The sequence below is a fragment of the Amblyomma maculatum genome, chromosome 1 (assembly GCF_055883805.1).
Source record: "Amblyomma maculatum isolate TAMU_Amacu chromosome 1, ASM5588380v1, whole genome shotgun sequence".
NCBI lineage: Eukaryota > Metazoa > Arthropoda > Arachnida > Ixodida > Ixodidae > Amblyomma > Amblyomma maculatum.
The window spans coordinates 256,418,309-256,444,539 of NC_139344.1; the positions used below are offsets into that span (position 1 = coordinate 256,418,309).

Below are 26,231 nucleotides of genomic sequence, written 5' to 3' on the forward strand. Positions count from 1 at the left end.
CAGCCAGTTCAGGACCGCGAGCAATCGACGGCATTCACGCTTTGTTAGGCTTGCTAGGCAGCTGACGAGGCGGCTTATTTTTTAGTTCAGCTGTCGAATCGGTTATACCTTGTGCAGGTGCTTTGAAGTTGCCGCGTCTGTTTATTTAACAGTCGCATGCATGCCTGCACGCCACCGAAATGTGAAGAATGATGCCACCGTACGTCCTGAAATGTTTTCCGGGCAGTTGAAAGGCGGATACGTTTTAAGGTATGCTAAAAAAAAAAAAAAAAGAGCGTGACAATTACCAAATGCATGCAGCTATCACCTCTCATTTTTTTATTAAATAAAAAAAAAGGGCATTTCTCAGAGTGGTTCATCATGCATGCAGTACATGAGGCATGCAAGGCCAGGTTTCAGCGCCTTTAATTTCACTGCTCGTTCTCTACGTCAGTGCTGTAGCATGCAGGTGCGATATGCAGATAAGCTGGTATTAATGGTATACGCTTCCGCGAGAGAAACATTGAATCAGCCGATGTGTGCTCGTCAAGATTAGGCGTGCATATCAGATAGTACGCAGCCAAATGTTTTTCCGCTTACAACCCCCACTAAGCAATCCACGAACGTAAAGTCGTAAAGACATCTGCTATGGTCGTTGCGACTTCTATACGCTCAATCACTAAGTCATACTTGCATTGTCACTCAAGTAAAAGGGTACGAAGCAACAAATATAAGCGTATATTTGAGTGAAAGTTATTTTAATAGCGCTTAGAGCGTGTTTAAAATCAAAGTAATTTTTTTATATATGCATCGACAATTTAGTTGCTTCAATTTGGGACCCAACCATTCTAATGCGCTGAAGAAGTGCACATGGTAGCACCAATCCCGCTAACATGGTCACATTCACTAACCTGTAAGTATAAAAATACAGAAACGATGCAAGAGGATATTTTTTAAGCGTGTGATTGGGCATATTCCGAGGCAGTAGTTCTCAAAGAAAGAAATATGAGGTCGCCTTTCCTATAATTTTCAAAATCTGCCAACGCACGTGTTTTGCTCTCAATTCAGAAATGTGGCGCAACAAACACAAACACAAGAGAAGAGACACAACACACGCGCATGTGCGCGTGTGTTGTGTCTCTTCTCTTGTGTTTGTTGCGCCACATTTCTGAATACTATGCAGCACCAACTAGCCCCTCAAGCCGTTATTTGGCTCTCAATTCAGTGCATTTTCAGATATGATATTACGAGATCTTACCAGGCACTCCTAAAGGAGTTTGAGTATTTCCAATTGAATACATAGTCATGCCTCAATATTTAAAATTTCTACGTTTAAATTTTTGCAGACATACGCCTTCATTTTGGAACATTTTTAAAAAGATCTCTGGTTTACTGCTTTTTTTTTTTCTTTTTGTCCTCGACACCCATCCTGAGAAACAAAATCATACCTATTGCCTCATAAACTCTACGTCAATTATCGACAGGAAAATATCTGGACAGCTGGATGCAAACAATTTCTTTTTATAGCTGTCCAAAGTTCAAGTTTTGCGAATTACTGTAAGCCGGTCCGTACACAAAGTTGGCTTTGTGGTATTTGTTTTCTCTGAAAAGGATTTTTTTTTTCAAGAAGCTAGCCCGGGTGTTTTTCTTCCTGGTGTATTTCCATTATTATATATCTATTTTGTTACAATTAAAACTGTCGATCGGACATGCGTGTTCAATCTCTCGTGGCAAAGTACCCTCACTGAATACATACACGAATAACGATTGGCACGAAGAGAGCAAAATGGAACAAAACATGAAGGAGTTTTTCTTGAGAGAGTTCCGTGAGCGAGCTTTCATCCTGCAGCCCATCCTTTAGTTACGGCTGAAACTGGATTGCGCGAGCGCCGCCATTTTGAGAGTGCTGTCGCGCCACCAATAGGCGCCGCAGCGAAACGACGGCTCTGGATTGCCCAACGTCAGTGCTGTAGCGCGTGACGCCAGGCTACGGGTATACGTAGCACTTGCGCTGGGACGTTGTTTCTTTGAAGATTTCGCGACTGGTTGCTCATAAAAGCGTCGAAAGTGAATTTCGGCCTCACGGCAAGATAGTTCTTAGCATCTCACGATTACGGGGCAAGCACAGCGTCCAAAATGAAACGAATGCTTCGGGTAAGTGCATGGTATTCTTGCATGCAAAAATACTGCAGCTGTGACAGTTCCAGTTTCATTTACACGCCCGATAATATGTCCTGCATTAGCAAAACCAATGCAGTACGCGATATATTTTACCTTCGCGTGGTCGCTGCGAAAATCTGTCGCAGCCCGCACCTCACAAACAGGTGGCATGCCAAAAATGCTAAGTAAACACGTTGAATTTGCATCGATTGTCCGATGTATCCGTTTTGTTTTATCAAGGCAGAAGAAAGAACTAGCATCAGATCAGCCGAGCTCGAGCTACGAGGGCGTGTCGTATTTTTAACCGCCGCCGGCGCGGCATTTTCCGACTCTGTTAGGATAAGTAACACCCACCAGTCAAGCGACATTTCGTGACAGCTTCTACCTAAGCCAGTTCCTAACTTTTTTTTCGACTTCCTCTCGTATCAAACTGATCTTATTAATGGGGATAACGTGCCTTCTCGCTGATGCGACCATGCGCCTATATTGTGCGCTTACTAAGACGCCGGAGTCATCGCTGCTATTCAGGTAAGCCACAGTGCTGCCGCAAAGTGTGTAGACGCGAACTTGGATTCGCAAAATCCTGTTGTGCGAAACCTAGATGCACCTTTAGGCTAAACTTTCAGGCCTAGTAGCAATATCGTGCGGCGGAACAAAAAGGATTCAGAAAAACAAAAAGAAACAAACAAAAAAAAAACGCCCTGAAAGCGTGCTCTGAAAACAATGCCGCCCGTTCTAGAAAAAAAAAAAACTTTATATGGGACGCCAATGAACCGTCAAAGACTTTGTTGCAGAGTTAGTACTAAGATAAGCGTATCTGCCCGTGTGCACTTTCGGTCCACTGTTGGCGGCAGACATCAGTTAACTTTGGCATCTCACTCAGTAAGATAAAGTTCACAAGGCTGTATATTTCCAACTGTGCAAATTTTTTCAAGCAGATTACACAGCAGATGATACGCTCTCAAATGTTTACTCATATCGCCTTTCACTGCTTTAGAGTCAAGGGATAAAAGCCTGCTTATCGATCATCATTATACGGCTTACCGAGTTTATAATCCGGTCGCGTTTTGGTAAATGGGAAAAAGTCTTCGAACGCAGCATGTCCGAATTCCTTAAGACAGCGATAATTTGCAGTATTCGAACGTAAACGTCGCACATTTTCTTTTTATTGTCTATAGCGCTTTTGTTACGCGACCGTATTTCGTAAGACTTCCTTTCTTCCTTCATCATTGGCAAGGAAACTCTGCAGCGTCATGGCTGATAGCTGGCAAGCAATAAAGCGTGCAAGTTCGTCGGTTCGACATAGTATGCTCCGTCAACGGAAACAAAGACGAGTGCTTGCGTTCTTTTCATCTGTCCCGTCTCTGTTTATGCCGGTTCTGCACATTGATCCGGTACAGAGTCACTTGGTCACTCTCCGCTGCGCCGATCGTTCCTTACTTGCTTCCTGCGAGGAATTTCTGGTGTGCGGTTCCGTCTGTATATATATTTTTACATACTCATTAAGTAACGGGGGTGTCTATTTCTAGTCTAAGCACTGCGAGTCCGCAAAGCACGCCAGCGTGTTTCTTCTTTTGCATCCAGCCTCCTCTTCTTCCTTCTCAGCACGTGAAACTTCCCCCTTCACAGACGAAGCCCCCAGGGCAAGCAATTTAAGTAAGTTAATTACCGAGGATGGAACCTTTTTAGCCGAGCGGCATGCACCACCTGGGTCCTGCGTGAGCATCGGGCACTTTCAGTGCGGCTTGATATCGCATAGTTCACGTCATTCAGGTGCTACACAACGACAAAAGGGCCGCTATAGTGAAACAGCAGCTTCTGTGGCGGCGTCCACAACACACTAAATCACCGGGGACGTAACAAACATGTACACGTCGGTAGTCATAAAGCTCCTACGAACGTTCCTGTAAGTCCAGTATGCGTAGGCGGGCAATGCGGCGAGCTTTTTAGGCTCGACATAAAGTGGTGGCGATAGAAGGCTCGTCGTGGAGGGAGAAAGCAAGGATGATATCGAGACAGCTGCGGGGAACTCGAGCATACAGGAGGTAAAACGGACTGTAGCCAGTCGTCTCATGCTGTGCAGTGTTATACGCGTATGTAATGAAAGGCAGGATGTCATCCCAGTTCTTGTGATCAGAATCGACATACGTCGCCAACATAGCGGTCAGAGTGCAGTTGGTACGTTCAACAAGCCGATTCGTTTGAGGGTGATACGGCGTTGAATGACGGTAATCGCAGGCTCAGAGACGAAGGAGTTCTTCGATAACTTCAGCTGTAAATTGGCGCCCACGGTCACTGATCGGAACTCGAGGAGGGCCATGTCGCAGGAGGAGAAACCGCAGAAGAAATAGGGCTACCTCGGAAGCGTTGGCTGAGGGTATGGCGGCTGTTTCTGAATATCGAGTGAGATGGTTAACACATACCACTATCCACCGGTTACCTTTCCAAGACCGCGGAAAAGGACCCAAGAGGTCGATGCCCACCTGCTCAAAGGGTGCGGTCGGAGGCGCAATAGGGTGCAGCGGTGGACGGGAAGTAGGCAGCTTGTAACGTTGGCGCTTGCCACAATTGGCTATATAGCGCTGAATGGTATGACGCATTTTCAGCCAGTAAAATTGTTCCTTTGTGCGATGAATGGTCCGGGCGCGCGACACCCAAGTGGCGTGACGTGGCATCGTCGTGCACCATTTCAAGAACCAAAATGCTGAGATTTTCCGGCACGACGAGAAGAAAGCGCGCACGTCCAGGGTTGAAATTGTTCTTATAAAGTAGACCAACACGAACGCAGAAACGCGCATTTCTTGAAACATGAGCGGCAGAGAAGAGCGGTGCAAAAGTCTCATCGTTGCGTTGTTCTGTCTGGAACAGTTGCGAATCAGGAAACGTTGCTGCGATAGGCGCCAGGTAGTCATCAAAGTTGTCACCATCACTACCAGTTGACGAAAGCGGCAAGCGTGACAGACAGTCAGCATCGGCATGTTGACAGCCGCTTTTGTATGCAACAGTGAAGTTAAGCTCTTGCAACCGCAAAGCCCACCAGGGCAAGCCGGCCGTAAGGGTCACGGAGATTTACGAGCCAACAGAGAGTGGTCGGTGAATATGATAAAACATTGCCATATAGGTAGGCACAAAATAGATGCACCGCGAAAACGACTGCGAGACACTCTTGTTCAGTAACGGTGTAGTTACGTCCCGATTTGCTCAACGAACGACTAGCATAAGCTATCACGTGCTGTCGCTACCGTGACACTGGATGAGCACAGCGCCAACGCCCACGCCGCTAGCGTCGGTGTGAACTTCGATGGGGTAGAAGGGCAAACGTAGCGTAGAATAGGTCCCCATGTCAGAAGGAATTAGAGGTGGCGGAAGGCAGAATCATTGTCAGCAGTCTAACTGAACGGTGCATCTTCGTGCAAAAAGCACGTGAGTGGCTAGGCGATGCCAGCGAATCTGGGCACAAAACGCAAAAAAAAAAAGAATCTGCCTCCACCCCCCCCTCCCCCTGCTGGTCTGTACTTAGCTAAAATTTGGAGGACGCTTAAGCTTCGCCTTCAAGAGTGGAACGCGATAGCGTTATTGCACCTCGTCGAGAAAACTTGTTAAACGCAATGGTATTGGGGCATCCTCGCACCGGTACCCGCACGGCCCGAAGGGGAGAAGCGGGTGAGCGAAGATAGTGATCTAAAGAAAGGAAAGACGCTTGATTCTACAACCCGTGAGGGTGCACGGCGAAACGTCAGGGGCGAGTGGCGCGCCACGTGTCAGGGCAGCGCCGCACATTGCGAGGAGGGGTTCTTCTGTGTTTGCCGCAAGATGGCTCTGCATGTGCGCAGAGCGCAGAAGAAATGTAGCGGAAACGTACTTCGCTACTCGTGTAACTGCGACTTCTGTAAGTAACATGCTCATAATTACCGATATACACCCCAGTACAACGTTCTACGGCACGTTTATAAGGCAACACCGCATTCACTAGAAGCGCTTTTGTACCGCTTTCAAGCATCGAACTCGTGGCTGAGTGGTAGCGTCTCCGTCTCACACTCCGGAGACCCTGATTAGATTCCCACACAGCCCATCTTGGAAGTTGCTGTTTATTTATGAAGTGCATGTTTATTTATGAAGTGCATGCCGGGATTTATCGCTCACGGCGAACGCCGCCGACGACACCGGCTTTTCTGCGACACGAGCTCCTTAACGCTACCGCGTTAATAGGAGCACAGTCCTAAAAAGCCCCGAAGCTTTTTCACTGAGTTCGGCGCTGTAAAGCTGGTTACAGCCTCAATCTTCTGGGGATCCGGCCGAACACCATCCTCATCGGCCAAGTGACCAAGGACAATTGTCTGGCGTTAGCCAAAGTGGCATTTCGAGTTGATGACGAGGCCCGCTCTCTCAATGCAGCCAAACACGATGGCGAAGCGAATGTTGTGCTCGTGAAAGGTTTTGCCGAAGATCACAACGTTGTCCAAAAAGCACAAATTTTCCACTTAAGTCAGCGCAGAATGGTGTTCATGAATCGTTCAAACGTGGCAGGCGCATTGCGCAATCCAAAGGGCATTACGTTGAACTCGCAAAGACCATCGGGTGTCACAAATGCCGTCTTTTCTTTGTCGCTCGGGTTCATCGGTATCTGCTAGTACCCCAATCTCAAGTCTATCGAGGAGAAGTATGACGCCGAGTGAAGACAGTAGATTGCATCGTCAGTACGTGGAAGCGGATACACATCTTTTTTCGGTTACGGCATTAAAGCGACGATAGTCCACACAGAAACGCCATGTGTTGTCTTTCTTTTTAACGAAGATAACTGTAGCCGCCCAATGACTTGGAAGATTCCTGGATGACGCCACGTTGGAGCGTGTCGTGAACTTGTTTGTCAATAAGCTTTACGTTCGCTGGGTGACACACCGTAGGGCTTCTGTCTGATCGGGCGAGAGGTTCCATTATCAATCGAATAATTAATATGAGAATTTGGAATCTGTGGCAGATGACCACTGGCGAAGTCGAAAATGGAAACATGCTTGGAAAGCAGGTCAGTCAAACTTCGGCGCTCCTGTGTTCCCAAAGATGAGTTTATCGTTGCCAGGATTCGAGACAACGCAAAAGGGTGTGCTTTCGCACAAATCTCTAGATGAAATAAATTTGATGAACTTTCCGGACGTAGCAGGTACAAACATATTGCCGCAAACTGTTTAAATATTTATTTGTTCCTGTTCGACAGCCCCTGGCATGCGGCCTTATCATTGTTATTCTGGCGATCAATTCTGTATCCCGTGTTTGTTTATGCTCGTTGTCGCGATACGACGCGTTATCATTTTCTTTGTCGCGAACGATGCTCCGAGATCTGTCTCGAAGATTCCGATCACTCGCGTATGTTTCTACAATGTTCCAGGTTGTGCTAGTAGCAGTTTGCGACGTTATCTAGATTGTTCTGAGCAGCCTTTAAATTGAGCGTTGACGAGTGCGACGGGGATTCTTTGTTCGACGATCGACCAGCACGTTTGTTGCTATCGCTGCCGCCGAGTTGCTTAGTTCTTTTGTGGACGCAAATCAGCTCAATAAAGAGTTAATTTCAGTACCATCAAGCCTGTGTCTTCTTTTGGTATCAACAGCCTTGTCACCACTAAGTGACAATATCTTCAGACACAGAAAACGCTCCCAAATCGGGCGACAAGGTTTCTACAAGAGCTGAAAGCAACGTAGTATTCAACGAGATATGTCCACTTCGGAAGTCTAACGTTGCACCACACTATTGTAAAAAGTCTATACCTAGAATTACTTCATGGGTGGAACGAGGCAAAACTGTGAATTCGATTCGAAACGCTTGGCCGCCAGTCACAACATTCGCGCAGCACACAACCAGAGGCACCAATGATTCACTGCCAACCCCACGGAATACCAAAACTTTATTCACACTGAACATAACTTTACATCCCAAATGATTCTTGAATCCGAAACTCATAACAGAAACTGTTGCTCGAGTGTCAATGTCATGGTGCGGATGCCGTCAACGAATACTTCGAGTTTGTTCTTTGACATAAATACAGGCAGAGGTATTGGTAACGTTGATTCTCCGGAGACCTCACCTGCATCGGCCGCGCCTTCTAGTTTCCCGAAGGGGAAGAACGACGCCGAGAAGACGGTGAGCATCGCTATCTTCGGGTTGGCGGCGTCAGGCTGCGATCGGAAGCAGGCGATACATTTCGCATCTCTGCAGGCGATATGTATCCAAAGTCGGTGCCGGATAAAATACTGCCTCGGCGTAATACTGACCATCGAAAATGCTAAGTCAGCACTTTGTTTACCTTCATTTCTACCTAAAGCACTGTCTGCCCTATTCAGTCTCAAGACCGGGCCATTATCATGAAATATGAACGATCGCTGGGATCACTTTCAATAATGGGTAACTGTGTGCAATACACTGTAGCAAAGGCTTCAGTTACGTGGTGCATGGTGAAACATAGTAAAGACAGCAAGGGCGCGCCGGAGCACCAAGACCCCTGCCACTCTGTTGTGTAATGTTCACTGCGTAGCCCTCGATGTATGAAACTGCGGCCTGTGTCACTTCAGTTACTTAAAAGATGCAAAAAAAATAATTGCTACCGTAGTTATAGTTTGGTGGAGCCCGTACAGCGACGTGCGGCGGTAGAATTTTCGCCAGTCATGAGTACCTTTGTGCAGTCTGTATTTATAACAAATATTACTTCAACGGCGCTACTGAAGCATATGTAGAAAGTTCTCTGTACTTAGTGCTTAATTCACTCTTGGTCTTTCTTTCTTTCTTTCGTTCGCTCCGATGAAAGAGCGTTTTGACCGCCTTCATCGAATATTTATGGTTTCTCTAAAAAGCAAACGATAAACGAACGTGACAAAAAAAAAATACATCCTGCGAAATGTCAGTTGCATGCAGAGTTACAGATAGAGCAAAATAATCAGCGCGAAACAAAAAGAAAATGTATGGGACGAGTACCATATACATGGGTTGCACCGACGTCACTTCCGGTGAGTGCGGAACGCGAGTCGGCCATGCTGGCGAACCACTGCCAGACCGAACGCTTATGCATCGCTGCGCAGGTCGGATCGCTTCGCGTTCGTTTGCGTCTTTCCGCAGATACGAAATGGTTTTCGGCGCTATATTTGGCTGCTCCAACCGAAGCGACAGTTCGAGGTGAAAGAAGCCGACAAACACGCACTTCTTTCGCTTGCCGATAATCATCGCAGACATGTGCGAACGCATCAAGACGCTGAGCACAGATTGACGCACGTTGTGGCTGGCTCGCATTAATCGAGCTGATGTGGACCTCAACAACCCGAATTTAAAAGTGCGCGGAGCGCACTTCATTACAGGTATGTGGCTTGAATGTACCTTCAACTTGTATTGCAAAGTGGAAAGTGAAATCTGAATGAAGTGAATGCTTTCAAACATTGCTCTACTAGGACTCTCATAAAGTTTGCTATGTTTGGACGCTGTCTGATGCCGCGTTGCTGCTTGAGGCGAAGTAGGGATGGTGTACCTATTTAACATTTGATCATATTTGAACGCGCCTACTTCAACAATAACCGCCACATTTGATTAATTGCACAAATCGATTTTTTTTTTTTCAGGAACGACGTCAGGGCTGTCGCTTAGCCTTTGAGAGCGGTGTAACTGCAAATAAAATAATTGGGCTTACACAAAGGAGCACTTTTCTTTTTGAGCAAAATAGGTGCATGCACAGCAGATAAACTGGTCCCGGATGAAGCAAGTATCCACTGTCGAATGAAAACTATTTCACAAAACTTTCCATTCAATATTGCGTTTAAACCTCGGTACTTTTTCGCGAAATATGTTTTGTCAAGAGTAACCCCAAGCAGTCACTGTTTTTACTCTCCCCAAGATCATCCCTGTTTCTTTTGTGCTCAAAACTGCGCCGAACTGGAACAACCCGTCCTCCGTCGTCTCCATCGAGGCTCCTCGCACATCCAAGGATGTTTGTCTTCATGAGCTGTAACTATACGTATTTTTTGTTAATTTTTTTCCTCTCACTCAGTGTAATGCCTGAGCAGCCTTGAAAGTAACAAAATGAAATAGCTATGTAGGCGGACATGCAGGGCTTATCCTTGTTAACTGCATTTTGACGTGCTACGCAAATTTCGGTTCGTGGGCGTCTGATACTTCCTCGTAACAGTAAGCGCTGCCATCACGGCGAGAACTTTTTTTTTTTTTTCAAGTCGTGGAGATTCATTCGCGTAAACCATTTCGTGTAACCTAATTTGAATGCTTACATCTCCTAGCAGAAGCACTTTTTCATCTTGTAGGCGCATCGCAGTCAGGCGCCTACCCGCTGGTGAAATAGTTGTGCGATCCTCTAATGATTTGAATGCCTTAATTTCTTGCAATGTCGCAAAGCTGGAGGAATTACCTAAATAGATGACGATATCACCGTGAGTCACTTCAGTGAACACACCAGCGTAGGCCGTCGTGTCGACTCCCGGTCGTAGCGTGTATGGATCAGTACCGCAGCACACTCGCCCTTTTTCATCATAGTGTACGCACGCCGATCCCACTAGTTTAGGGTAATAGCTAGCACACGACGGCTCATTCCTCTGAGGAGGAGGCATTGTGCCCAAAAGAACCCGAAAATATCGCCCAAAGCGCCTGTACAGTACGGCGTAACGAAGCTACCAGCGCGAAGCACAGACGGTCGGTCGCTCGCGCAGGACGAGGGCGGAAGTGACCTCACGTGCAAGCCATGTATAAACAGATTCTAGGTCGAATTCAGTGCTCGGGAATGCGAAGTTCCAATATGTGGAATGGCGGCACCGCTACCTCAGAAGATCAGGCGGCCGTGGAGTGCCGCGAAAAGGACTACAAAAACGAGGTCTTCTGGAGAAAGCCTCCTTCTTTCACCAGGTTCAGTGACGACGTGAAATACGACGACCACGATAGCAACGACGCTCAAAATTGCCGCTTAAGAACTTTTAAAAAGCGAAAAGACTACGCGGTACATACGATGCAAAAATCTGCCGTCGTTTTACCGTAATACAGAATACCAATCTTTTGGGATCGTTACACATTTTGGAGCTCAAAAAACACATTACATGCACCGCACTAGCACGAGATAAGACCGGTCTCACGCATACTACAACACTGGCTGAATCTTAATCGGATAAGCAAGGTTGTGGGGGCTGAAAAAGATGATAAGGATACCGGCTGTGGACCTTTGAAACACTGCGAAAAAGGCCATGAGATCATGAAGGAGAATAACTGGAGCAGTGCTAAAGTTGCCAATGAAGCCACTCTACGAATGATTCTGTCTCTCTTTTTCTGTGACTGTGCAGGGCACTGGGTTCGCTTAAGTAATCGAACGTAAGGCGTTCTGTTTGTCCGTGTGCATGCTCCTATAGTTTAGTGGTCTGTTAACACGAACAGAAACCGAGTGCGGGCAAATGCTGCTCATTGACTAAGGCGCTCGCGAACTCCTCTATGCAGAAAGGGCCCACAACTGCTTGTCAGCGCACTTGCTAGCCAGTGCACATAAATCCTGGACCACACAGCTGCCAGAATGACAAGCAGAAGAGAAAGTTTAACGGGACCGTCTGCCGCACTGGGCAGGACAGGCCTTGAAACAGCGCCAGTTGCTACGGTCTTGGGTTTCCTCGGCTGAAAGAGCCGACGACAGACTCGCGACAACACTATTATACACCGTCTCCCTAGAATAGCGCCGCGAGGCGCCCAAGCAGGCTGCCGTTGTCTCTGCACACATGCAGTGTCCGGCCGACGCAAAAGCAAGTGCGGATGATGCAGCGTCTGCACGCAAAGCTGCCGCTGCTTTACGGCTCGAAGCGCGAATGCAGCGAGCGGCCGCCCAGCTGGACTTTCACGGCCCGTGGGCCAGGCCCTTTCAGTCGGGGCCGCTCTGTGTACACAGGTGCGCGGGGGCCGGCGCAAATAACTGCGACGTTAAGGCTCGGTAGAACACCAAAGGAACTGCGAGGCAGAACGAGTAGGGATGCAAAAGCCCCAAAGCCCCGCGCTCTCTGAGAACGATGAAAAATAAATAGCAAAGCACAAAACAAACACTGCTAAGATTATGCTTCTCACTGATACCTTTGACCAGTGCAGCTCTATAGTGCGCCTTCGCGGCGCCCCCATTTTTGGCGATGCGAGCGACGCATTTGCCTGCGGCTGCTGCCACGTCCCCCCGCCGGCGTGGGAATACGGTGTTGTGTGTCGACCTATCTATAGGTCCCTGGTCAAGCCTCACGGGCGCATCCAGAGCAATTTTCGTAGAAACGAGAGTGCAGCGTCGCTGAGATGCAGGACACTTTTTCCAAGCTGAATTACCGATCAGGTATCAACAGATGCACTCTGTAAACAGCTAAACTTTGGCACTTCCAACCGGTACGTCGTGCGCTGCGGACACTACTGCACCGGCCTTTTGCGTCTCAAGCAGTGACCCCGACGTGTGTCGCCGTATTTCACAGTCCAAAGCTACAATATCATCATCCCCATGGAGGGGGTAAGGATGTCAAAAGAAAAAAAAAAAAAGAGTGGCTGCACAAGGCATCTGGATCCGCTGGGTCTGTTGAACCCACAGTACCTTGATTCATGATGCGGTAGTAAGTAAGTTGTATTAGGATCACGTGGCAACGGTCGAATTCCATCTGTCAGATTGGATGCTTCGTATTCACAATAGTTCGGGACCGACCACTCGCCACCCGCATGCTTTATAGCGCACTGATACCCCCATCGGCGACAACGCTTTCGACCCAGCAATGATTAATCGCTGTTATGTTAGGGTTTCAGGTGCATACGGTCACTGCGCTTCCGGCCCAACTTCCTACTTTACTGAATTCTATTTCTCCACCTTTCGGCTATGTTTTTTTGTGCGCTGTTGTTCGTCCGTGTTTCATGTTTTCGTGTTTTCATGTTTTCTGTGCGCCTTTTTAAAATGGATCGTTACCAACTAGCCCAACTTTCTTCTTTACTGAACGCCCGGAATAGAATATACTCCTGTCGTGTTCTAGAAGCCAGTAAACTTTCGCCCAGCAATACCCCTTTGTACCCACTTCAAGAAATCCAAATCCGGATTACACTAACTTATATTTCTCGCCCACTCGTGTAAAAAGACCTGAATATCTTGCGAAGTGGCTTTGAGAGCCAGTTTATGCTAGCATTCTTATCAGTTGTTTTGCGAAAAAGAAACACGGAATAAAGACTCGTAAAAACAGAGGAAAAAAATATTAGAGGTGTTTCTGATGAGTCCGGTACACTTATCCTCAAATCAGCCTTGAAAGTATGACAATAAAACTGCTCGCATAATGTCTGCTTGAATCGAGAGACGTCTGATCGTGTTTTCTTTTGGTTTTTGTAAGGCAGGTTACTGTACACAGAGAACTCGCAAAAGGCAAGTGCTGAGGTAGCGAAGTCAAAGTTCTACATGACCAGAATAAGTTTTTCTGGACTACTTTTGTGGTCAACGCCAGTGTTCATTGCTAACGGTGCATATAAGACTTTCGCTTCAATATAGTGTGACCGAAACATAATGCGTGCTCGAATTATCGACATTTTTTTTTCTTTCAAATGTTTCTTTCCAGCTTTCTTTGAGAAGCTTGAAATTGCGCGTTTTTTTTTTTTTAATTCCCGGTACCAAAAACATTGAAGAATAAGCTGTATGGCTCGGTAACAGCCCCGTAGACAAGCTTCAATTCAATTCAATTCAATTTTATTCAACAACGTGAAGATATTGGGTGCGCCGACAAAAAGCCAGAAAAAAAAAAAAAAGTATTGACAGAGGTCGACGCATCCTACAACGAGTCGACAGCAGTATGCACAAACAATTCATAATATTAGTTATATATGAGTAGCAGTCTATGCATTACAGTAATAGCAACTACGTATAAATGAATGCGGCATAAAACAGCACGTGAAACACTTAAAGCATCAATAACAAAAAAAAAAAGTAGAAATCACAGTGACACAACATTGTTGGTAGTGCTTTGGTATATCAGTTTAGTAGATTATTTAGTAGATAAGGAAGCGTATGACGCGACATTTGGCGACTATAATTGGTACTAGTTTTAGGCACAGTCCATATGAAACGAGCGCGAGTAGAATACTTCTGGTCTTTCGCTTTTAAAAGGGACAGCTGCGTCATGAATGAGTTTTGTTTAAAAAAAAAAAAAAAAAAAAAAACTAGTCTTGTGCCCCCTAAAATGTATGGTGTCTTGGGAACGGGGATGATGCCAAGAGCCCCAAAGGTCGGTTTAGTGTGTTAAAATCGCTAAGTATGAGTAACACTATGAACAATTCTCTCCTGAAGTAGATGCAGCCGTTTAACCTGTGTAAATGATGTGATACGCCACACACAAAAAAACAATAATTAAGAACAGATGAAAATATTGCTTGTACAACATCTGCTTAATACGCTGCGGCAATAAATGTTAAAAACTGTTATAAACATTATAACAGTTACTTCGAAGAATGCTGATTCTTTGTTTTTCTTGGTTAAACGTAGAGAGACGGTGTTATTCGGATACGCCAGTCGCATCGAAACCGTAAGAAAGGTATTGTGCCTGTGACATCCACAACAAAGGTTAAATATGTCGTACAAGCCAAACTGTTCAGTTGGGGACAGCCGATACGACATCTGTAATGAACCGTTGTAGTCTCCACGAAGATAAAACTGAGTATGAAAAAAAGACGAACATCCGATCATAACGTACAGTTGCCTTAGTCACAGTCACCCCACTGCCGGCATCAAGTCCCGACTATTAGCCCTGAATAGCTCTTTTTCCCTCGACGCCATAATTCTCTGGAATGTCCTCTCAAAATGATATAGTTTCATGCAACGATCGCATATCGTATTGTTTCAAACTCGCCAGTCATTTTCGGAACGTGCAAATAGTTGTTAATAGTTAGCAGCCTTACTATGAATCATACATTGCCCTCCATCTATTTCCAGCGCATTCATTTGTGTCTTTCTGCTTTGCCCTGTTTTCTTAAACCCCAGATGGTGTCTGTTTAATTTTGTTTAACGTTTATAGTTTATAGTGTGTGTGTTCATGCCTGCGCTTATTATTCACGACGATTCTAGTCCTCCTTACGTGATGCAATCCGCAAAACCTTTCTCTTATTTTGTGCAGTCGCACACGCTAACTTACAGAGCTAGGACGCGGCGCGTGTGCTGTCAGGGTAGTATCCATGCGCCGCGCTTCGTAACCGAATCTAAAGTGCCTGATAGCAGAATCCCCCGAAAACGCATTGAGAAAGATGAATAACGTAGCTCCGTGTCCTCCGGGTTTTTGCAGTGCGCGCCCAATCGGCTCTGAACACGGCAGCTCCGAGAGTGTCCGCCAAAGATACGCTGAGCCGGTTATCGCATTCCTGCAGGAAAACGAGATCCGCCTGCGCGCGGGCGGCGCCGACCATTTTTGGCCATGAAACGTTTTCAAGGCGCGATAATCCGCGATACACTCCAGAGCGTTTCAACACCTGGAAAGGCCAAGTGTCGCGCGACACGACCAGCACAACCGCCTGCTTTGCTTGGCCAGTGCGTCTTGGCTTACTGACTACGATGCTAGGGAGAAACTGTTTTACTAATCCATGTGTAGAACCGGTACTTTGTACACTTCGCCTGTTATCACCCAAACTTATCCGAAGTACCCCCCCCCTTCCCCTGAAACAGACAAAAAAAAAAAAAGAAAAAAAAAAACACCTCCCTCATTCCGCCTGTCCCACTATAAAACTTTGCTTTATAAGAAAAAAAGTGTTGCCCAAAGAGTTGGGCACACCCCTCAAAGAACCCAGAAGGTTTCACAATCCGCTATGATATGAATAAATTAGGAACCACTTGGGGTTAGTGTAATATGACGTTGGAGAATTCGCTACAATATCTAGTACCCCTTCAGTATTGTACGTTAGCTGCAACAACACTTGGCAAGGCTTCTTTAGAAATCGACTCGCTGCGTTGGCTCGGCAGCTGTGACGTCAGAGCCAGGAGGTACTAATTACGGCCGCCGCGACCGCACGCAGGCAAAATGCAAACGTATTCATTTCCTGAGATTGCAATGCAATTCATAAGACGCAAAGCACAATGCGCTCTGCGTCATCGCCAAGGTGTTTCCTTATCAAATCTCAGCGCACCGACTTGCATCACCCGAATTTAGTTTGTGGAGAATTGTGGGGAACCGAAAGTCGAAGAAACGATGAGGGTATAAAGTTTGCTCCGATTGGTTAGCCACTGCTGGGCGCAAGACATAGGTTATTGGAGGGCACAAGGAAGGGCCTTTGCACTTAAGTGAACGAAATGCGAATGATGATGGTGATGATGATGAAGCATAAGAAGAAGAAGAGGACGACGTGTGAGAGTTCGCAAAGTACGACGACTGTAATTCTGCAATTGTGAGAGTAATGATGTAATTTACAAAGCTTTTGTTTTCACACAAAAAAACTACGAGAACCTCGCTTAAAAACGAACGGTCGCATTATTGCTGTAATATCAACCAAACCATGTAGTTTATTATATAAATATTGCCCATCAAAGCGGAAACGGCCGTCATTTCTCGTTGAAATCATTGTAACGCAGCAGCCTTGCATTACAAGCCCTATCCATCGGAAATAGATCTATTTTACCTAATGTTATTCCGTCGAAAGGACACCTCAGTAAAACACGATAAATGCAGGGCAGCTACGCTCAATACTTATGTGCAGCGCAACGCAGCTGAAATGAGCGAATCCACTTACATTTACGCGCAAATCGATTTGAATGTGACAAACCTCCAGGCAAAAAATAAAAAATGGCAGTGGCTTAGCTCTGCTATGCCTGGATATACGTAGCATAAAGCGTAAAGCTCCCGCGGCAGTGCGCTCTGGGAAGATTCAGTGTTCCGGGCCTCTCTCGCGGCCGCTCTGGGAAGGCGTCTTGTCGTGACGGTACATCGCGTGCCCCTTGTCGAACATAACCAGCATTTCATTGAACGTATTCAAGTTCACCGGCGTTCTATAATTCGTCTACAGGAAAGGAAGTATCTATCACTCTCGGAATCCCGCTATCATTCTCACTGTAGACAAGGGGAATTATGAAGAGCGTTTCACGATCCGGGGCGTGGCGCCTTTGTTTGGGTAGAGCCTTTGTTGCCGCTGCAGGAGATTTAAAGCGATGAGGTCAGTCTAACACTGGTTGATCATGACATTCATTCATATACATAGCCTTGTGTCTCTTTTTTCATGTTTTGATCGGAGTTTCCTTTTGTGTTATGTCGTGTGCCAAAGCCAGGCAATAAAGTAAAACAAAATCCGGGGCGTTGCGCAATGGTATAGCGCTGGTCTAGGGATCCAAGGGATGGAGGTTCGATTCCTTGGTGGAAGACGAGGTTTTTGTTAATTTATTTTTTTAGTAGCGATTGAATGGTGATTGGGCATAAGACACCTGGGTTTTCGCTTCGAATTTGGCGGCTCTCGCGCATGCGCATAACGGGCGGCCAAGACTCATGCGAAACTCGGCTCTGACCGGCGTAGTGTAGCTTTACGCTACAAAATGCCTATAGCAGTGGGATGTCGATTTCTCTCTGGCCACGCTTGCAGATCCAGCGGACACTGACACAGAAGAATCAAGTCAATATACCCTATCTTCAGCATACAATCTAATACCTCTGTCACACGAGCAGATTTAATGTCATTCGAATCGAATGTCATTCGATGCATCGAATGTCATTCGGTTTCTTTCGGTGGTACACGGTAAAATATAATGTCATTCGCAAATGGTGGCAATTACGATCAGCTATAAAAAAATGCTGCACTTAAGGAACATCAGTGCGCATAAAAGGCGTTTGAAATCACTGTGTAACATTTTAAAGCTGAACAAAACATTTCTCTACGATAATTCAAGCGAAAAACATTACTTTTGACTATACGGTAGCACTTTAGCCATAAAATTCCAAGCCAAGTATCGAGTCACCCACAAACCGATAAATGTAAACAAACAATATGGCTGAACACAGCGGAGCGCGGATACACAGTGCGAAGACGCACGGAGACACGTAGAGCATGCGATTGGCGTCCAAACTGTGAGGCGCTCAGTCAAAACTTTAACTTAGTTCCGAGATAAACATACGGGGAGATGCGGCTACCAAGGAACACAGAGCCCAAAATGATCGTGAGTCGCTGCCATGACTGGACCACTGCTGTGACCGAAAGTAATGCCGTTCCACGAGAGCCTGCAATGCTAATAATTTTACACCTAAATTAACAGGTTTTAAAACAAAACTTTAGAAATATAATTTTTAAATTTCAATGTGCGCAGAATATGTTACTTGTTTCTGCTGCGTATCTGGCATCAAGAGTACACATTCGGTTCGCGATCGAATGCGAATGAGTTCCCCAAACTCATTCGATGAAGAATGTCATTCGAACCTAATGACATTAAATTTTCTTGTGTAGCACGGGAATAATGACATTAGATGCTAATGTCATTCGTATCGAATGACATTAAATTTGCTCGTGTGACAGAGGTATAAGACACCGCAGTAAATGCTGCAAAGCTGATCCACTTCTTTTTACGCTCTCAACGAAGACCACATGCGCATTTATAAAATAACACGCGCGCTGTAGTTTCTGACTTGTTTCGTTCTACTTTGTATCCATTTATACAACCTTTATAATTTCTTTTTCTTCGACCTATGTATGATATAATAAACTCTAGCACTAGAGCAGCTACAAATGAATTGCTGATATCGAGATTATACAATCGCAAGAAACATTTTGTGGCTATAATTATCACATACCCGCTTGCGATAGGCGTTAATTCTCAGTGATGTCTGGTTTTTTTAACCGTGTATCCAGAAACTGGAAACAGTAAAAATAATAAAGATGAGGTAAATGAAAAGTGCAAGAAAACTACGTTTTACTCACATCAGCCGCAGCTCTACACTATAGGGCGTCCCTGACAGCCTGAGCCCCTCTAGTCCATGAAACCACGTAAACCGAAACCTAGGTAACCCTTCAGTTGGGCTCCTATTATCTCGGCATGGTTATTAGAATACAGTCGTAAGTTATCATAGAATGTGAATGACCAACCCGAAATAGATAAAAAGCTCCGCTTTAACCAAGTCGTACAAACGTGCCTACGTGGCCCAGGGTCAGTGTGTCTATCGGGACATAAGGATTCCAAATTCGATCTCTATCTCACTCTGCCATCTTAAAGAAGCTGCCCGAATCTCATGTCATTGCAAGTTGCGTCATGACGTCACACAATTTTTGGACCAGTCAGCGCCGGGCCAAGTAACATGCTCGTGGTTTTTTGCTCGCATCGCCGAGAATGTCGACAACCCCGGGGTTTCTGAAGCGCGGGACCTATAACGCTGTCGCTGTAGAAAAAATATCCATCGACAAGAAACGTTCCACTCAACGATATATATACATCAAAACTACACCGATGCCTAAAAGCCGCTGGAAAGAAACCTTGAAAGTGGTGAACACTAAGCTCTTTCTCTAGAAGTGCACAAAAACTGACCAGGTTGGTAGCTATTATAGTTTTGCTGACAGCTAAATCAAGGCTGCACGAATAAGGAATGCATAAAAAGATACCGAATTGGAGACAGTGTGTGCCGCATCATAAAAAAAAAAAGAATGTTTCCAAAGACCGGCGTGTAATACAAATACTTACGATTTTCTTTTTACCAAAACAAGAGAGAATGGGAGACGCAAACACACGGCAAGCTTGGAAGAGGCAAATAGTAATTTTCAAGTTCACAACCTTTTCCTCCGCTGTACTGCTCAAGCTGCTGTGCTGCACACAACTGCACTAAAATTACGTACCTGGATTCCCACTAATATCTTCAACCTTGAAATCATTCACATTAATGGCACTATAGCAACTACAATCTTTAAGCAATCCTCCGCCCTTAATAACGCAGTTTTAAGCAAGACTGAATTTCGAAAACGTTTCTCCATTTGAGTGCACTTTATACAACCTATTATTTGTCTTTTCGCCGCGGCTCAATCTACCAAGCTCTGCAGAAAAAAATTAGCTCCTTATGAGAGTAAGCTTACAGGCTAATATACCCCCACGTCAGAGCTGCAGGTGCTTGCAAAGATCAGGCAAGCGTCAGCGAAAGAATCCCTGCCCAAGCCCGTCGCTAACGACATTGGATGAACAACGCATATTACAGCCGCTCAGCGACCATTAACCCCTGCGGACTTTAAAGCACTCAAAGCTTACCATGAAGCCCCAGATAGAGAGCGCTACAAAAGTCACCGGGTCACGGGCGCACATCAGCCTCGGGCGACCGGTTTCCGGCGGATTCAGCCTAGGACAAAAATGGGGGCTTTTTTATTTTCTTTTCTATTACTTTCGTAGGTTGGTCGTGGCGGCGTACATCCGGCTAGGGTACTTCGGATCTCAAGATAGGGACGAGCGAATAATGTTTCCTATCCTCCGTCACGCTAGCGGACGTTGGGATAGCGCCTGTTACGATGCAGAATCCTTTTTCCTCCGCTGACAGTTTATAACTTGAAAAGAAGCCCATGAGCTCGACAGAGAGAGAAAGCTCGGTTTAGAGAAAAACACAGCTGAGGGCGGCTCAATTTACTAGGTCCTTACGGAAGAGCGAACAAGTTCTCATGGTGCTTGTTCCCGTGACAGGTTCATTCATGTTGCTCAAGCAGTAATCATTGAACGACTTTTATTTCCCTACGTACACGCTTGACGCGTGATAAGAAGGAGCATGGTGCGGACTTGAGGCAGGTTTTTGCCAATCACGGTAAAGAATCGTCCCTAAACGTCGAAGCTTCACGGGGAGATCGAAGTCCTTATTGAATGGAATCGTTACTGGCGCAAGGGGATAGTTACTGAACGGCGATAATTCCCGCCGACACCACACATGAATCGGTCATCAAACCTCTCACGGCATTACCAACAACACAAAATCTACGGATATCTCATAGCGTCTAGACCATAGGTCGGCGAACTCACTCATGAGTCGACTCGTTCGTGCTCGCTCAGGCTTACATTAAGATTGTGACCTGAGTCGTGAGTCCGGACTCATATCCACGTCGTGATCTGAGTCGTGAGTGAATCCGGATTCACATTCAGGTCATGATATGAGTCGTGAGTCAGTCCGGACTCAAATTTAGATGTTGATCTGACCCGTGAGTGAGTCCGGACTCACATTCGGATCATGATATAAGCTGTGAGTGAGTCCGGACTCATGTTCAGATCATATCAGCCGTTAGTGAGTCAGGGCGCACGTTCAGGCCGGGCGCACGTTGTTTACTCACATTCAGTTCATAAGCTGAGTAGCGGTGAGTCCGATCTAGTAAGTTACTATGAAATGCTTGGTCAGAAATCATTAACCTGAGTGACTGGGAAATCGGAACGGGCCGCTAATTAGATCCTAGAGGACATGAGTTGCCTATGTACTTGTAATGCTGAATAAGCGTCTGAACGAGCCGATAATACAGATCAGTTTCCCTCTTTTCCTGGTAAATAATTATTTTGGCTATGACATTTTATACTGGTTCACCACAGCATTTGTTCTCGTCGGTGTGCTCTTTTGCGGTGGCTCTAGAGCTCACGAATAGTTTCATGCGTTAGCTGCTCCTTGGTCCAGAACGATTCGAATGAGACAGGTAGGCTATGCACAGCTAGTAATGATGTCAGCCTAATGACATTACAGTCGTGGTAATTTTAACATGTTTTTTAGTTACGCTCACCACCACGGTCCAGGAATCTGGTCCGACTTTTCTTTCTTGCCGTTGTTCCGATTTGGCTAGGCTGTTTTATGAAGTCACAACCATATGACCTCGCGCGGGTAGTTGAACTGAGTCGCGTATAGCAGAAACTTGACCTCGGCCGATCTGTTCCAAAGCTGATGATCAACATAATTCGACAACAGCAAAAACGATGGTGATGTCCGCATTTGGCCCAAGTCACCACTAATTCAGCCCAACCAGCCCCACAATTTCACCTCGGTCAATTTGGACCAAAACCGATGTACAACCTAATAAGAGAACACGATGGCGGTTTCCAAATTCCGCCCCAGCCACCCCCAAATTTGACTCACCCATCCCAGAAATTCGGCTTCAGCCATTTTGGGCCAAAATTGATGTCCAACCTAATTTGACTACGACGAACACGATGGTGACTTCAGTTTGGTCCGGGCCACCCACAACTGCGGCCCACCCACCCCCGAAATTCGATTTGGGCAGTTCGCATTAAAATCTAAGTGTGTCCATACTGACCATCCCCGACACGATGGTTACATCCAAACCTCAATTTCCAAATTTTGGCCTGGGCCACCTCCGAAATTTTTCCTCGCTAATTTGCACCATAATCGATGCGCAAACATTATTGACAGCTCCTGACATGATGGTGACCTCCTAATTGGGCCATGGTCATTTCCGAAATTTCGTCTGGACCATTACAAAAAAAAAAAAAAAAAAAAAAAAAAAAAAAAAAAAAAACGTCATTTTGCATTATAATCGGTTTAACAGGAAAACCCCTGCCAGTTTTATCATTTTCCTATGAGCGTTAAACGTGTTCATTTCTGAAGAAAACAGCTTCATGTTGCGCAATTTTTTTTAATTTGTATGCCGCGTTTCTGTCTGTACTGCTTTTTGCCTACCTAAATATGTTTTAGGGCCGCCATACTTTGCTTTAGTTGCTGCTGTGTCGGACGAGATGCCCAGTGTTCAATTAACGGCACTTGTTTCTATTTTGGTCCCCGCGTGTGCTGCTAGTGGCGGATGTAATGAAGTGAATATTTCGGCGCAACAGAAAGAGAGATGCTGAATACAGCCACAGGCTCTAGTGACCTGCTGTCAGGCCACTTGACGTTTGTCGCTTAAAATGGAACTATGTCAGCACGTTATATTCTTTAGCGGCTCGCCTAGCACACACACGTAGTAAATAACATTTCTGCTGTCAAAACGTAAAAATTAGTATCACATTTAGAGTGCGGGCGGATAGCTTCAGCAAAGGCTGATTTAAGAAATAAGATACGAAGCTAACTTGTATCGAACCATTTGTTCAATAATTGAGGCTCGCTTTTTCCTACGCTTTCTTTATGCTTATGCGTTCCTAGACGAAAACCAGCTGCTTTGCTGTTTTTCACAGCAGTGTAATGGGAGGTGCGTTCTTCGAGCTTGTGCCTCACACGCGCTCATTTTTGTTTCGTATTTGTGTGCGTGTGTGCGTGTGTGCGTGTGTGTGCGTGTGCGTGTGCGTGTGCGCGCGTTTAATTCGTTTAATGTGGTTCTGGGTGCGTGGATATTCATCCTGAGGGAAGTGCTGATAATGCGGCGAGAAAAAATGGATGGCGCTTTCATAGTAAAGAATTAAGCGGTGGTTTAGCTCGGCTAAACACGGATATGCACGCAGAAGCATTGTTTAGCACTCTTTCAGCAAAAGTTTGCTTCGTTCAGCTTTGCCTTGCCATGCTTAGCTAATTATTTAATTATTTATTTAGGCTGTTATTATTAGGTAATTATTATTGCCTAATTATATTGTTGTTGTAGGCAAATATTTAGGCACTTATTAGAGTTAAGGAGGCCCAATCAAGTTCGTTGGTGAACTTTGTCAGAGCTAGGAGATGAAGACGACGACTCTGGCAGTTAACACGTGAAGGATCCGGCTAGAGAACTGGCCAGTCAAGCAGCCCTTTCTGCCTCCGCTGGCGGCGAGGTTTTTCGATGAGAGGCATCACAATCATCTCAAACACCGAGAATTCGTGTAGCACTGCTTTTGCATTAAATTATCAATTAAACACTCACGCGATACCAGTGTTCAGAAAAATTTCCAGGGATCATTGCATATTTCTTGTTTTGTGGTTAGGTCAAATGTAATTGAAACCTTCGTAACGGTATCATGTGCATTTTCTTTTATTGCTCTTGCGCATGCAGTTGTCACTAAACTCATACCTGCCTTGGTCGCTGTGGGCTGTCGGCTGCTCTATGCGCAATCTTGTGCCTTCCAAAGCGCCAGACGATTGATCGGCCATTATCTGTGCAATGAAGGATACAGATACATCCAGTATCAGATACAGACGGTGTCATGTCTCCTGATGTCTCCTGAACGTCTCTCTTCATTTTTTTTTTTTTGTACGTGGAAGAAAACAATTGAAGGCATGAGTATACGCATTCTCACTCCCCTCGGAGGTCACGTGTCGCCCACGCAATGCATGTGCCAAGTCGTGGGTTTGAATCCCGGCGGCGCACTGTGATTGACTTTTCGTTAGCTTTATGTAATGTTATCGTCTGCCTAAATTGATTAGATGGCTATTTTTTTGTCTTTGATCTACGTCATCATCAGGAAAAAATTCTAGAGGGCATTTTGGACTACTAAAGTGCGATGAGATGAAAGTCATTATAGCGCGGTGGATCGTAGCCCTCCACTACGGCACATCTATATCTCTCTCTTCTTTCACTCCCACCTTCCTCCCTTAGTTTACGGCGTGGTACATGTGTCCGCGGAGAATTGTGACAGATACTGCGCCTTTTCTATCCCGAAAATCAATTTCAAACGCCGCTGATGCCTGCTGTACTAACGCGTCCTAGACATCAGGGTCAGTTTCTGTTTGCTGTGTGGTGTGGCATTCGAGGAAGCGGCAAATGAAAGGCGCCGCACGGACGCCTGGATCGGACGCCCGGCGGGGTCAGCTTCGTATATGCATTAATCCCCTGGTGACGTCATGACCTGTCGTGACGGTACATCGCGCGCCCCTTGTCGAACACAACCAGCATTCCATTAAACGCATCAAGTTCACCGGCAGTCCATAATTCGTTTACGGGAAAGGAAAGGCGCAGTATTGGTCACTCGCGGAATCCCGCTATCAACCTCACGGTAGACAAGGGGAATTATGAAGAGCGTTTCACGATCCGGGGCGTGGCGCAGTTCGTAAAGCGCTGGGCTGGGGATGCGAGGGATGGATGTTCGATTCCCGATGGTATTTTTAACTCTCGCTCTAGAAAACGTGACACCCTCTGCCGACAGCTCCTGCTGACATCGATGAGAATTTCAAGGCTTTCGCCTTAGAAGATTAAGCGCAGAAACTGAAGGCAGAACAGGCCGTCTGCTGGTTTTTCAGGACTCTAAAGAAACGCCTACAAGAGCGTCAGAAGGCAAGTGAGCTCTCACAGATACCTGATTTATTTACTTCCGCACCTGTGTTGTGGAAGGCAGTTACCAGCGTGGTGACAAGGTAGATTTTTTTTTTTTTTTTTTTTTGACGCTTGCGCTTTTAATGTACTTCAAACTTCGGGATTGCTCCGAACCTGACCATTCTTTCTAGCGCGCGTACATTTTGTGGGTCAGGTGTAAAGCTTTTCAACTATTGCAACTCGGAATGGGTCACATTGCTACACTTGTGTTATGCCTTGATAACCCTAAATCAATCGAAATATCACCGCACCGCAAAGCATGCCCTCATCGTCCGATCAGTTCTGTACTTGAAGTGCGGATAACAATGCGAGCTTTCTTACCTGTGGAACTGAATGGGTGATAGAATTGTGCTTTGCGGCGATGCTCGTGATTGATTTTGTGATTTCAAGGTATTACCCAGGCACAGTGATGAGGCCCAATCGGGAATGGAATCGTTGAAACGTCTCGACGGCTGACCTGTAAACTCTACGTCGCAATTAAGTTTGGCCAGTTTCGGCGGCAATCTCTATGTTTTAAGCACATTCAAAGTACAAGCATGAAAAAGAAAACTACGTAAGCAAGTCGCTTTACCACCGTTGCATAAAGCAGGTGCTGAAGTGAATATACCGGCCGTCGTAACTTCCAGTATGTCACACATCGTTGACGTACCTCGATTCGTGCGAGCCATTCGCGTCGCCGTCGCTGTGAGAGCTCGTTTGTTTTCTCAAGCTAAGGCGTGTCTTCGGAATCCTGAAAAACCCACAGGCGGCCTTTTCTGGCTTAAGTTACTGCGCTTCACTTTGAGTTCTGCGTTTACAGCCCAATACAACGCAATTTCCCATCACTCCAGCGCAGTTCGCACGTGCGGCGGCTGCGTAGAGTTGACTGCTGTCTCGGACGGCAAGAGGGCGGACTACCCAGAATACATAGCGTTGCCGACATTCGTGCAAGGTGTACCTATACTGGAATTCAACAATGGCA

General features: G+C 46.0%; 1 protein-coding gene across 1 annotated transcript in view; it reads left to right on the forward strand.

Annotated features, from left to right (window-relative positions):
• Positions 1-1,934: 1,934 nt before the first annotated feature.
• The window catches only part of LOC146206290 (ADP-ribosylhydrolase ARH3-like), a 98,588-nt gene continuing 74,291 nt past the window's right edge, over positions 1,935-26,231 (forward strand). The window contains exon 1 of the mRNA XM_084590918.1: positions 1,935-2,133. Coding sequence (XP_084447044.1) covers positions 2,116-2,133 — 18 coding nt within the window. The 5' untranslated portion in view covers positions 1,935-2,115. The remainder of the gene's footprint in view (positions 2,134-26,231) is intronic.